The following is a 14,489-nucleotide window of genomic DNA, read 5'->3' on the forward strand; positions in this document are numbered from 1 at the left end:
GCATGATTCCACAGTGAATTAGTCAGTTTTTGGATGAAAATTCAAAATATAAAAAAAAAAAGATTTATGCTAAAAAAATATATATATATAAAGATTAATTAGAAATAATTCTAATATTTATTTAAGAGATTTGATCCGGTGGCCGAACGAGATAGGACGCGTTGGAATCACGCACGGGCCGCAGGGTATATCTTACTTCCGTTTAATTGAGGACTCACGTGCATCGCACAAGGCGATAGCCACGTCATGTCCGGGACCCTCGGGTAAATGCAAGCTCCATCACAGGGGCGTTACGGTAAGTATTGGTCTCCTAATACTGTTTTAAACTTAACCTATCGGAGGTGGTCTCGTGAAGCTTTTAGGTTTACCCATTGTCTCCCAATCCTGTCGCAGAGCTGCCTGCTACCGCGGCTGCTCCTCTCAGATTCCCCTCCTCGCTATCCCGCAAGGTAAAGGTTTTATCTCTCTTACCGTTTGAATGCGTCTTCCACGATTCCTTCTCGTGGGTCGCCTTCTCATCTCCATCTTCTCTGGCCTTTCTTTCTAGGTTGTAATCTGTATACCAGCTGCAACATCTGTTCGTTTCTGGTTCATTGGTTTGGGTTCTGCTGCTTATTCTATGTTTCTTTTCATCCGTGCTCCTGGGCCTTTGTACAATTTTGCTAGGGTTTAGGGTTCCAGGATCTGATGTTTTGAAGAATAGACTTAGACTTGCTCGTCGGCATCGAGTCTTTGCCAGTCTGAATCATCGGTTTTTCCCATTTGTTGGAGATTGGTCTGAGAAAGCGATACTTGTCTGGGCCTGTTGTTTTCCCTTATCCGTACTTTGATGGTTCTTCCAATTTGCGTGGATTGATCGGAGCAGTGCCATTGTTGATCCATCGGAGAATCCATTGATACTGTCACTCTGAAAATTATATTTGTCTTAGATAATTAACTTGCTAATTATATATTTTTTTTCTTCCTTTCTCAGATTACTCTTTCTAGCATTACAAGTTAGCAGAACACATTATCTTTATTGCACGACTTTTTTGTTGATTTATCTTCTGAAATCATGCAGACCAAGTTTCCTTGTTTGCCTTGTTGAAGACCAAGATGAAGAAAAAGGTGAAAAAGAACCCTATTGTCTTCCTAGATGTATCAGTTGATGGAAATGCTGCACGAAGGATGGTGTTCGAGGTATTGAATCTAATTGTGCAGTAACTGGACTGTAAGATTTTGTTTCATCTTATCATTCCCTGTAAAGCGGACAATCTGTCTTTTTCTTTCCTTCTTTCAAAGTGCACTTTGTTAGACTGCTGATGAATTGTACTATTGCAGCTTTTTGCTGATATTGTTCCAAAGACTGCTGAAAACTTTCGAGCACTCTGCACAGGTAATTAGCTCCTCTAGAGGCTAGTAACTCCATCCATGTCAGTTTATGCCAGGGTTGCACCTATATTTACACTTCCTTTTTTTTTCAATATGATTTTTTTTCAAAGGGAGAGTCGTTTGTTGTTAGTACTTTGTCATTGCTGGCATATGTCTCAATTGTTTGCAAAGAAGTATTTTCTTTTTTGAGGATTGAAGCTAGCTGGGTATTCCAGTTGTCGAGGACTTTAGATGAGTTGTGGTTTACACTTTACAGGTGAAATAGGATTTGGGCTTATGACTAGGAAGCCCCTGCACTACAAGGGTTCAATCTTCCATAGGATTATTAAGGGTTTTATGGCACAGGTATGTTCTTATTTCTTCATGAATTTTACATAGCAGTCATTCACTACTTTTGACTCATGTATGCCTTGCACTCTTTTCTGGTATTTCATGTTATCTTTTAGTCTTTGTCACATTACCCTTTGTATAAGCTGTAGGATATAGGCCAGATGGTCATGGCTGTTTTTGTTGCCATATAGTGTTTAAGGTTGTCTCTTGTTGTGTCTTCTGCTGATAAATTTTTCAATTTGCCTTGTTGAGTGATGTGATTGTTCTTTTGACAGGGTGGTGACTTTTCAAGACATAATGGTATGGTTTATACATCCCAAGTGTAGTTTGCTATTTTTCGTTGTAGTTTTGGTTTGAAATTTTTTGTTATACAGATTTTATAATTTCTTATGTTGGTTAATGTATATCTTAACTTAGAATGTTGGTTGCTGTATTTTTTATTTTTTTCCATAAACTCTAGATTTGATACTTATATTTGTCTGCATTCAAGCATGTAGAAGCTGCATGCACAAACACACTAGCAATCATCTTTAGAAATTTTCTTGACTCAGATGGTCGAATTATAAACTTTCTGTGATGTTAATGGTTCTGAAAAATGCAGTTATGTGGGTTTATAGGATTAGGGGCTGTTGACCAAGCAATAATAGCTACCAGACAACTGTAATTTGAATTGAACTAGGATATATTATTGAACAATTGGTCTCTCTTCTGAAGGTCCCAATTAATACTTATTTGAGTTGCTTCATTTATATGTTTTGACAGTGATTGCAAAAGGCGCTCGGGCGCTCACCTAGGCGCTCGGGCGAGGCGAGGCGAGGCCCGAGCGCCTCGCTAATGTCCCAGGCGGCGCGCTTCAAACAGGCGCCGCCTGGGTGCTCGCCCGAGCCCAGGCGCTAGGCGCTTCGGGCGAGCGCCTGGGTAAACCAAGGCGACCGAACCAGAATTTTAGGTCTGGTTCGGTCCTGGTTCGGTTGTTAGTTGGTTCAATCGAACCAACTAAACCGATATAACCCCAACCCTAACCCTAACCTTAACCCAACACTAACCTGCTGTCGCTCTCGATCCCGATCCCGATCCCGATCGCGATCTCGTCGCTCGCTACCGCTGCCGCTGCTCCCGCTGTCGCTGCTCGCGCCTCCCGCGAGCCCTCCCGCGAGCCCTCTCGCTGCTCGCGCCTCTCGCGAGCCCTCTCGTTGCTCGCGCCTCCCGCGAGCCCTCTCGTTGCTCGCGCCTCCCGCGAGCCCTCTCGCTGCTCGCGCCTCCCGCGAGCCCTCCCGCTGCTCGCGCCTCCTGTGAGCCCTCCCGCGAGCCTTCCCGCTGCTCGCGCTTCCCTCGAGCCCTCCCGCTGCTCACGCCTCCCGCTGCTCGCGCCTCCCGCGAGCCCTCTCGCCTCCCGTGAGCCCTCCCGCGAGCCTTCCCGCTGCTCGCGCCTTCCGCACCCTTTCCCGCTGCCGCTGTCGCCGCTCGCCGCTGTCGCCGCTGCCGCTGTCGCCGCTCGCCGCTGCTGCCGCCGCCGCTCGCCGCTGCTTCCTCGTTTCTCCATCAGGCTCAGTATACTCTTAATATTAAGTTTATTTGAATTTTAAAATGATTAATTTTCTGTTAATAGATTAATAATATATTATTTTGATTTTAATGTTGTTAATTTTTATTTATTTGAAATTATTGTTATAATTATATTATATATTTTTATAATTTAGATAATTTTAAATAATTATATTATATATTTTTATAATTTAGCGCCTCGCTTCGCTCGGGCGAGCGCCTGGGCGAGCGCCTAGCGCCTCGGGCGTTTGTGGACCTTGGCGTCTTTTAGCGCCTAGCGCTTTTTAAATCACTGTGTTTTGATAGTTTAATTACTTGTCTACTGTAATTATCTAATTCTTTTGTGATGGAAAAGATGCAACTTTTAGGTGTTGTTGTCTCTTTTGCAAGTTGACATAGTAACCGCAAGGTTGGAAGCAAGTTAATTTGGCAGTCAAATTATTTGTTTTTCAATAAAAAAATTTCTCTGTAAATTGTTAAAACTCCAACTTGCTAAGTGTCTTGCAAAAAAAAAAAAACTTGCTAAGTGGTTCTCTTAGAAGACAGTTTTAATCATTGTGATTGTTACTTGCTAGTTTTCATGTTCATGTTTGATTGAACTGCTGGACTGGTAGAATTACAGGAGCATCATGCTTCTCAAAACTAATGGAAAGCTAATAAAGCATCCTTTGGTTTCTGAACAGTAGAGCAAGTTGCTGCTCAGGAGAAATCTTGGCATCATGGTAAAATTGCTCTTTTTTTATCTAGATAACCAATGTTGAAGTCAGGGTTTTAAATACCAGGTGTGCTGCCCAATATAAGCCCGGTATTTACCAGTCTGATAGGTGATTCTGCTTTTGCAGACTGATTAAAATGGGGTGTACTAGATGGTGCACTTCCTGTTTTGTGTGTACCGATCGAAATGTGATCATAGACACATCTAACTGTCAATAGTTGTCAACAAATGTTTACAGACAGCCCTCCTCCACTCTCCCTTGCAGCCTCCGTCACAATTGCAACCTCTGCTGTTACCACTTCGGCAATTGCTTCCTCCCATTGCTGTAACTGCCCCTTTCTGTTGCTGCCACTGCCTCCTCTTTCAGTAGTTTCACTGCCGCCCCCTCCTCTTCTATTTCTCTGCTGCCACCATCTTCTACTTCTCCTCCTCCGCACCTTCTCCTCTTCTCCTTCTCTTCCTCCTCGTCACCTCTTTCTCCTTCCTCCTCATCTGCATCCTTCTCTGTCCGGACCAGTGGGAAACACCATTTGGGAACCTTGGTTCATGTAAATATTGATCCTTCCATATCCTACATTGGTGGGAGCCTTGTGCCTTGGCTGCCCTAATCTAGAGTAATTTGTTTCTTGTAATCAGATGATGCTCTTTTGGCCTATGATTTTTTTTTTCAACTCTTTTTAGTAGGCAGCATTTTAGCTTTAATGTCACTACATCTATGTAGAGTTAAGGCTGGGTTAGGAAAGCTGTTTGATCTTTCTACATCCCTTGTCGTCCTTTGTCAGTTTTGATGTGTGCCATAGCATGTACGTTTGAACTCAGCAATTTAATTCCAGAAAAAAGGATATGATGGAATAGTAAGTTTCAGGTTCATTTCTCCTACTACTTATGGTATATTGGTAACATTTTTATCACTTGATTTTTCTGTGTTATTCATTGATATTACTGATTTGGAATCATCATCGTTGTCCATCTTGCACATCATTTTATGCTTGTTGCTGCAAATCGAAGATTGTCTTATACTTGGTCAACAAAAAGAGTTTAGCTGTTGCCTTTTGAATTTATGGTGGTGCAAGATATTTGCTGGTAGTATTAAGATCAGATTAGTAGTAGGAATTGTTTACAAACATGTACACTTGTGTCTCTTGCAAAAATGTTTATAATTCTACAATGTCCTTCATCTCTCTCTCTCTCTCTCTCTCTCTCTCTCTCTCTCTCTATATATATATATATATATATATATATATATATATATATATATATATATATATATATATATATATATATATATATATATATATATATATATATATATATGCATTTTAGAACATATAGTATCTTATGTAAATAGATTTGCATGAATATTAAGGTACTTACTTTACTATTATTCCTTGCTAACTTTGTCCATTGTTTGCATGAATATGTTGCTCCTTCATCGGTCCTTTTTAGTATTGATACAAATAATAGTTATGCAACAGGTCACAATCTGATAACAATATGAACAAAAGGGTGAAATGTTAGTTAGAAAGCCTTGTCACAGATTGTCGTTTGGGTAATGCCAATTAAGAAAACTATGAGTTACATCACATGTTTTTTTCAACTTGCTCTATTCGAGGTTGCTCTTTTAGGTGTCAACTTGGAAGAATCTGCTTATATTTCTTGTGTGATGGTTTTCTGTGATTTTGACATTGCATATATGGACTAAGACTAGATGCGGCTTCTTTTTGTATCTTTGCCTTGCTGTTTCTTGTACATTTTATATGATGCCCTGATTATGAATGAGGGTTTTCTCGATAATGACTATGGTGCAACATCTGGTTAGTCGATGACATTTTAATTGCTTGATTGTTGACAGCATCTGTTATTGTTTTCAGGAACTGGTGGTGAGAGCATATATGGTGGGAAATTTGCAGGTAAATTTACTTAAAAATTTTGGTAGGATGTGTTACACACGCTTATGCACTCTATAGTTTTAGTTCTATTGGTGTTCGTATTAATTTTTTAATAGAGAAAGTTTATTTATAACTTTTCAGAATATGTAAAATCTGGTGTATGCCTCTTATAAAGTTAAAATTATCTGGAATACAGCTTTAACATAACCTGATTTCCATACAACTGCCTCTTTCTCACATACTCTTGCAAAATTTCAAATTGGAAGTGTATTTATGAGGTTTCTTTAATTTTCCTTGAAAGTTTAACTTAATAAGTATATCTATAAGATTTTCAACTTGAGATTTGTCTATAATATCATCAGTGCATAGAAGTGCCTCCTTTGAAACTGAGACAATTGTTTCATATAGTAGGTTGTGATGTTTATACCTCAAAATATGTGATTATTTGTATTTGTGTAAATACTCTTATGTACCTAATATGTAGGTTTAATTTTTGTCCCATTATCAGTACCAGAACCTGTTTGAACTGGTACATATGATCGGTGTAGAACTAGATTATTAAATATGGTTGATTTCTGTTATGTATAATGTACCCCATAGCAACAATATAGAGAGAGAGGTATTAAAAACCTAAACCCTAAATTAAAGAAAAATATAGATAAGGCTTACCATCTGGTTTATGCAGGTTACTAGGTGGGTAACCTGTGAACCCAGCCTCAGACTGGTAAATATCATCCCATATGTACTAATGTACATTTCTGGACAGTATTTTGAACCTTGATTATAAGAGCAAGAATCATTACAAACGTATGACCTAGTCAATATGGTTGAAGTAGCGGTATGCTGGTTAGGTCTATCATATCTTTAGCCCCTGCATTTTTGGAAAAAATCTTGCTGCTATTGCTTTTTGGTGGATATATATTTGCAATGCTGTTTTTAGTTTATCTGGTCTGATCATTTCGAACAGAGACCGAAGCTCTTAACAATATTGTTTGCTAATTAGGTGCTTTGTATAGGCAGCATGCATGGCATTTGAATTGGAGTATCTGCAAACCATTATCTTATTATGTTTATGTTGAACTTTTAAACTAATATAATATTGTGATCAGCTTTGGCTTGAAAGTATGTGGTACAATTAGGTGCTAACATTCTCATACCTTCGAGATGGATTCATAGAAAATGAATTCTGCATTAAAACAAGAACCTCGGCACAATAATTTATTCACAAAACTATGTGGTTTGTTTGATGAGATGAAAATGTGTTCCTTGAAATATGTGCCTAAAAAGTAGCGTTTCGATTTTTTTGGTTGTTGTAATTTATTTATTTTGCTGATGTTCCCAGATGAAAATTTTATGCTGAACCATGATGGTCCTGGTCTTCTTGCGATGGCAAATGCTGGCCGTGATACTAACGGTTCCCAGTTTTTTATCACTTTCAAGGCTGCTCCTCATCTTGATGGGTTAGTTCCATGTTATGTATCTGCTGTGGTTGCTTATTTGACTACTGTTGATATTTAGTAGTATGAATGAGGAAATATTCTGATAAAGAATGCACATATTTCATGCATCAAACTCTCATGCTCCAAGTGATATGATCCAAGTGATATGAGGCTCTTACTATAACATTTATGTTTTCTTTCATTTAAGCATGTGCACCTATGGGGTTTCTATATCTATTGATAGTGCTACATTACTTTGATGCATGGTACACAAGCACATGAAACCAATCTGCATTTGATTTTTAATCATGATAATAATTGACAGTTCTGTACTTGTTATTCATGCTTAACCTGTTCCTATAAGCATGTGAATATTTGCTTGTATATATAATGAATTATACTAACTTGTTAATATGATGTTAGCCACATGGTTATGGCACATCTCTCTTTGTTATGCTTGAGACATTTGTCCGTCTTATATCATTACATGTGATTCAATTCTAATAAACTGTTGGTTGAAACTTTTGTCAGGAAACATGTTGTATTTGGCAAGCTCATTCTAGGACAAGAAACTTTGAGGGACATGGAGAATGTTGATGTCGATGGTGACAGACCTGTTGTTCCTGTGAAGATTGTTAGCTGTGGGGAACTTAATGAGAGTGTAGCTGCATTGCATGAAAATGGTATTATAAGTGGAAGAGCATTATGTTTTTTTACTAGCTTCTAATTAATTTTTAAGATCAAGGGCAACTTTTTGCTGCATGCTAATCAGTTTTCTCTTCATATGGATTCTTCTTTGTTCCATTTCCAACTAATCAGATGGTTTTTGTATGGTCAGAGAAGAAGAAAAATGCCAAATTGAAGAGAGTTAGAGACGCTTCTGATGATGATCACGAAGGACGGTCTCGGGGACAGCATAAGAAGTCTTCTAAAAGAAGAAAGAAGAAAAAGAGAAGACACTATTCGTCTCAATCCGATAGCTCATCAGAAACAGAAACAGAATCTTCAGAAATTGACAGTGATTCTGAATCTGACACATCATCTGCATCTGATAGCAGTGGCTCAAGTGATGACTGGCGGCAGAGGAGGAAGAAATACTCTAAAAGAGACAAGTACAAGCGTGGGAAAAGGAAAAGGGATAGAAAGCGGGAGAAAAGACACAGAAGGCATGAGAAGAAATCACGGCACAAGGCCAAAAGGTTCCCATCTACTTATAGCATAAGATATCTGATGATTCATGCATGTTTTTTCTTTTCAATACATTTTGTATGCAGCAATTTTCTTTTAACACATGAAAATGATATATCCTTTCTTATGCTAATACTAGGACGCCGGACAGTGAATCTGAAACAGAGAGTAAAAATGATAGCAGCTCTGATGCTGCTGGGAATGACAGACGACGAGAACGGAAGTCTAAGGTCACTTCTCATAAGTCTGGTATGTCTAGTTTCTTATTTTGTTCTCCCTCACTATTAAATTTCTAATAAAATCCATGTAATAGCTTGGTTAGATCATGAGAACTTGTAAAAATAATATAAATGACATAATGACATTAATAACAAAGAAAATGATATGTATGGAAAATTTTTCCTTTATGGTATCATTAGTTGGGGTGTAATTCATTTAAGAATCTAACCTGTTTTCCCAGAAAAATATTCAATTTCCTTCCCCTTGGCATGTGTGTAGTTCTATAGAGGATATATTAATATTAAACCCATGGGATGAAGAAAATGAGTATGTTGGAAAATATCATTTCTATTGTATTAAGAAAGCATACAAAAAACTTAGAATATGTTTGAATAATCCTTGATATTTCACTTGTATTGTTTTGGGTCCTGTCTGATATCTGTGTGCCTAGGATTCCATTGCTTGTATCGTGCATGCATTCAGAGATACTCCAGGTGTGCCTACCTATATGTATCTGAAAGTCAGCACGTAGACAACCATGTGTGTAAACTGTATAAGCAAAATTTCCGACGTCACTGCTCAGGAAATGTATTTAACTTTCTAATGTATGCTCTCTTCAGATAACATAAATATTTCACCACTTTAAGTGGATCAAGGTGGATGGCATGGGTATACGTAGCAGCCAGGCAATGTCCATGTAAATAAGTTTGTTCTGATTAGTGTCTTTTTATTTTAGAGAATGTTACCCTTCTTTCAGTGCCTTGTATTTTTTATGATTTAGCTTTAATATAGCTCCGTGAATTTCATTATTTGACAGTGATATTCTCGCTGCTATTGTGTTATTCTTTTTAGATGATAAACAGTCACCAGTACCTTTGGGAAGAGAAAACACTATTGAATGTCCTGACAATGGAGATAAACCTGACAAGCCTCTCGGAGAAGAACCCAAATCCCAGGGAGAAAATGGAGAGCTCCAGAGCAGTGACATTAGAGAACCGACTGACAGAGATATGGATAGGCTACTTGGTTCAGATGACATTCCAAATAAATCTAGGTTTCTTTCTTCTTCTTACACCTAAAGTTGTTCTTTCTGTTTACTTCTTCCTGTCAAACTGGTATTTCATTTGACATTCATGAACAGGAGCCAAATCACAAGACGAAACCATTCCATGAGCAAGAGTATGAGTATCAGTCCAAGGAGTCCAACTCAAAGCCCAAGTCTGAGCGCCAGAAGGTCACTGAGTAGGAGCCCCACTACAAGAGATCTTAGTAGAGGTCCTGTTCATCCACCCCGAAGGAGCAGCACAAGTAGAAGCCCTCCTCAGAGAAGCATCAGCAGAAGCCCGTCTAGAAGAAATGCTAGAAGCCCCATTAGAAAAGTTGTTAGCAAAGGTCCAGTGAGTCAGACTAGAAGCAAAAGCAGAAGCCCAGTTAAAGTTGATAGTAGGAGTGTAAGCAGAAGCTCGGCAGGGTCCCTGCAGCAGAGAAATCCAAGTGGGAACATGGACAAGGCTCCTATTCAAAGAAGCCTGAGCAGAAGTCCCATCATGGAAAAACAAAGAAGCATTAGTCGAAGCTCAGGAAAGTTGCTGCAGCAGAGAAGCCCTAGCAAGAGTCCAGTGAGGGCTAGGAGAAGTGTGAGTAGAAGCCCTGTAAAATCTAACGGCAGAAGCAAAAGTCGTAGCCCTGTACGAGCTCATTCCCGAAGAAGCATCAGCAGGAGCCCTGTTCGCAGGGCAATCTCACCGTCATCTAATCGTCGCAGGAGCTTGTCAAGAAGCATTCCCCCAGATGGGTCTCCCAAGCGCATAAGAAGGGGTAGAGGTTTCAGTCAGCAGTACTCCTTCGCGAGAAGATACCGAACTCCTTCTCCTGACCGGTCTCCTAATAGATTCCACCGTTATGGTGGAAGAAGTGATCGTGATAGGTAATGTGGCATTATGTTGAATGATTGTGTTTGTTATTTAAAGGTCAATTCCCTTTATAAGTATGATTTTGTTGTCATTCTTATTCCTTTTCTAGGTATTCAAGCTATAGAAGCTACCACAACCGTTCCCCTAGACGTTATAGGAGCCCTCAAAGAGGAAGAACCCCACCAAGGTAACATTACCTTTCTAACCATTTTAGTTTGCTGCAAATTATACATTTCAAGTGTAGTTGTGATTCATCAACTGAAAAGATTTATGGGAAAATAAAAAAATGTGGTTAGCACTTCTTAGTTCTTACTATAAGATCGAGGACTTTGTTGATGCAAGCCATAGCAAATCCTTTGGAGATGGTTGCTTATATAACATTCTTGTTTTGCAAGTATCGACACTGACAACTTTTTTATCTTTTAAATCTGCACGGTACTAAGTCTATGAAAATATGTTGTATATGATGATTAGATGTTCAACTTGATATTATTTTACACTTCATAGGTGTACTTTTTGTACAAGTATTTTAATCTGTAAAAGCTTACTTTCCAATAAATTATATCCTGGCTGTCTGACAAGTTATCTCCCTCTACCTGTAGTATCTAGGTCATTGACTTTGGTTCACACTACATATGCTTCTTTGGTAGGATAAATTTTGCCCTTTGGGCATAACGATTTACCAGTAGTTTATTCCAAGGTTTCATGGTTGAAGATTTGTCAACCTACTTGATGATTGGGATTTTTCATTGTGAATTGACTTTTTCTACATGATAGTGGTTCGCACAATGATGTGGATCTGAACCTGGATAGATAAGTTATCCATAATTGCAAGAACTGATGCAAATATCCCTTAAGAAAAATAACAAGATTTTGAAAATTCCCATTATGTCAAATGATGTTTATAAAAACTCGGCATTATAATCCATTAAATTTACATGGTCTTTAAATCGTAAAGTGATGGCTATTATTACTAAATCTTATGGAGATGACTATATATGTCAATGCATATTATAGTCTGGGCATTAGAGAGAACATGTAGTTAAGATTATATTTAATTTCGTTCAGCTTGATTTCAAATTGGAAAGAACCATTTTTATTTCTAGAATGTTGGATATTGAATGAATTAACAGGAACTATTAGCTAAACTGGACCAAATTATTTCAGTTAGGACTGTCAATTTCTTCTGCTTCCTTGTTCTTCTTTCTAAGTTTATTTTAGCTAAAATAAGAATGTTCTTTTATTCTATGTCAGTGATTTGTTAAATTTGCTTTCAGTTTTTAAGGTTCTTAAAAATGTGGATTGTGTCTATGAATTTTAAAGTCCAATTTGGCTTTCAAAACGGTGCCCAAGGAAATTTGTTTTGGTCTCTGTGGCGAGCTTTACCTTCAAACTTATATGGACTCTGTTGTTGTTTTTCCTGTGTTGAATGGTTTCTTTTGTCATGTACTTAGGTACCGAAATCGAAGGAGCCGAAGCCTATCCCGTAGCCCTGCTGCCCGGCCAAGAGTTGGCTACAGCATGAGCTCAGCTCACAGTCGTTCGCCTGCTTCCGAAAAACCAAGGCCACACGGCACTAGAGACAACGTTCGTTCTGAGAAGCATGAGTCAGTCTCGGGAAGCAGAAGCCCATCTGGATCACGGTCGAGGTCCAGGTCCAGGTCTCGCTCCTCCGCCGATACTCCCTCTCCCAAGCGAGTGAGCAAGGAGAAGTCAAGGTCCCCCTCCAGCAGTTCTGGCGGAAGGAAAGGGCTGGTCTCATACGGAGACGCCTCCCCCGATTCTGATGGGAAATAGAAAACAATGTTTTATAAATTAAAACCCAGCAGCTGTGCAGTAGAAGGAATTCTTCAGTTAGAAATCTTGAACGCCTGTATGAGCAGTTATGATATTTCTTAGTTGCTTCAAAAAGCTTTACTCTGTGTAGGAATGAATGAACTATCGAAGATTTTTCTTGCCGATTGCCATCATCATTTCTATTCTTTCAGGATGATTGCCTGCTGATTTGGTGACCCCTTGCTGCAGGTAAAACAGGAGACAAATGTATGTCTTCTATTCAATCTATTCATGAATCAGATATAGGGGAAGAATGCTCCTCTTGATTATGACCATAGGTCTTTTTGACGTCAATGCTACCCTATGATACAAGGCTTTCAAGGTCTTGGATGTTCTGCGTTCCTCGAGGTCGGCGACCCTTTAATTTGTGCGCATTGGTCCTACTAGCCGTGGGATCGCCGTCACTCGAGTTGAGCCCGCCCCGACCTCTTCCGTGTACTCTTTATCCATTGCAATGCTGCTATGCAATCATCCTTTCTAAAGCTACGCTTTGGAATAATGTATTTGCGCTTCTAAATTTGAATACAATATGTGCATCACTTTTGTCAACATTCATAAAACAATATTAAATTCTTATCTAAATATATCCCCTATCACTTTCACATATTATTGGAAGAATATTACTGTTAATTGAAGTTCATCGATAAACAATGCTATTCTCTCAGAAAATTCAATAAACATATCTCCTTTCCATTTTATCCGGTTGGATAATATATTTGTGTATTGCTCACCTCCTTATATTTCTTTTATTTGTCTTAGATAATTCTTCCTACTTCGGGGCTAATTATATATTACCTATTGTAATTAGATATCATAATCCTTATATTTTTAAAAGTTATATTGAGATCCTCGTATCGTCGACTCTATTGATGAAAATATCGGGTATTGTTAGGAAGGAAACAAAATGATACCTTCTATGTCTTTTGAGGTTTTTTTAGGAAATAAAATAAGACACTTGGTAGAAAGGGTCTCTTTCATAGGAAAACGCTTTCACAAAAGTTATAGAAGGTAAAATTACTATCGATGAGAATAACATTGAAATTATATTTTTAATCCTATTTTGCATGCAATAGCAATATAATTTCACTTTAATGAGTATAGGGATCCAATATAATTTTTAAAAGTATAAGGATTAAAATACTAAAGATGACTAATTAAGAAAGATAATATTTAATTAGCCCCTGTCTCAGATATAGAAAATATATTGATTGGGAGATATATCTCAACCAGATGCCACCATCGCAATGGACTCTATCAGCGCGTTGCGGTCCGATTAGTCGGCATTGGTTCCACAGAGCCATCTGTGTTTCGCTCGAATTCGATCTAGATTAGGTTTCATCGTGATCCACCCCCCAACCCCTCCTCGTTTCCCACTGTTCAAGCAGCATCAGCGGACGAGAGGTCAGAGTAAAGCAGGTGTCATCCGCTTTCGTTCTTGACATGTGTTCATGCTTGTTCTTCCACTGTTCTTATCTTTTGCTTTTTGTACAGGTGAGAAAAGCATTTACGGAGTACCGTTGAATCACCGTTCAACGATGCTTTTAACCTTCTGTGACGCTCGTGACAAAATCTTTTGACGAGGAAGGTGCAATGAACAAAGAACAATCTGAGTCACAGCACCACAGATTCTCCTGAATCACGAGCACGGTCCCAATAATATTTGCCTTGGACTTGTTTTTCTTTTTGCCATTTTATTTTCTTTAAACTCCACATAAATTAAACCGTAATTATGATAAGAGAAATCTCATTATTATTCATCTTTCTTTTTTTTTAATTATAGAAATAATTTTTAAATCAGAGTCAATCGAGATTTCTTTTCATGTTAGTCTAAATTCAATCTTAAGATACGTATCGAAGGATCGATCGTGTATCGATCATATATTGTTTCGAGATGTAAGATACACATATTGTCAGTATCGATAGAAGATCATGATATCCTCAATTAATCTATGATTCGAGGATCAATTTTATGATTGTTTCTCAAATCATAGATTGATTGATGATATCATAATCTTCTATCATATGTCAACGATGATAATGTTGT

The 14,489-nt window shown here is 38.4% G+C and overlaps 1 protein-coding gene across 2 annotated transcripts; it reads left to right on the forward strand.

Annotated features, from left to right (window-relative positions):
* Positions 1-319: 319 nt before the first annotated feature.
* On the forward strand, positions 320-12,582 carry LOC103975424 (peptidyl-prolyl cis-trans isomerase CYP95). Of its 2 annotated transcripts, none has more exons than XM_009390383.3 (14): positions 320-449; positions 1,061-1,179; positions 1,321-1,375; positions 1,628-1,716; positions 1,977-2,001; positions 5,833-5,871; positions 7,193-7,310; positions 7,821-7,972; positions 8,128-8,488; positions 8,617-8,726; positions 9,549-9,750; positions 9,838-10,623; positions 10,719-10,796; positions 12,064-12,582. In XM_009390383.3, the coding sequence occupies exons 2-14, from the start codon at positions 1,096-1,098 to the stop codon at positions 12,404-12,406; spliced, it is 2,442 nt and encodes an 813-aa protein (XP_009388658.2). In that variant the 5' UTR covers positions 320-449; positions 1,061-1,095; the 3' UTR covers positions 12,407-12,582. The 2 variants fall into 2 exon arrangements, with proteins under 2 accessions (XP_009388658.2, XP_064952666.1); XM_065096594.1 differs by lacking the exon at positions 320-449 and adding an exon at positions 526-547.
* Positions 12,583-14,489: the final 1,907 nt, after the last annotated feature.

Source organism: Musa acuminata, chromosome BXJ2-2 (genome assembly GCF_036884655.1).
Source record: "Musa acuminata AAA Group cultivar baxijiao chromosome BXJ2-2, Cavendish_Baxijiao_AAA, whole genome shotgun sequence".
Classification (NCBI taxonomy): Eukaryota; Viridiplantae; Streptophyta; class Magnoliopsida; order Zingiberales; family Musaceae; genus Musa; species Musa acuminata.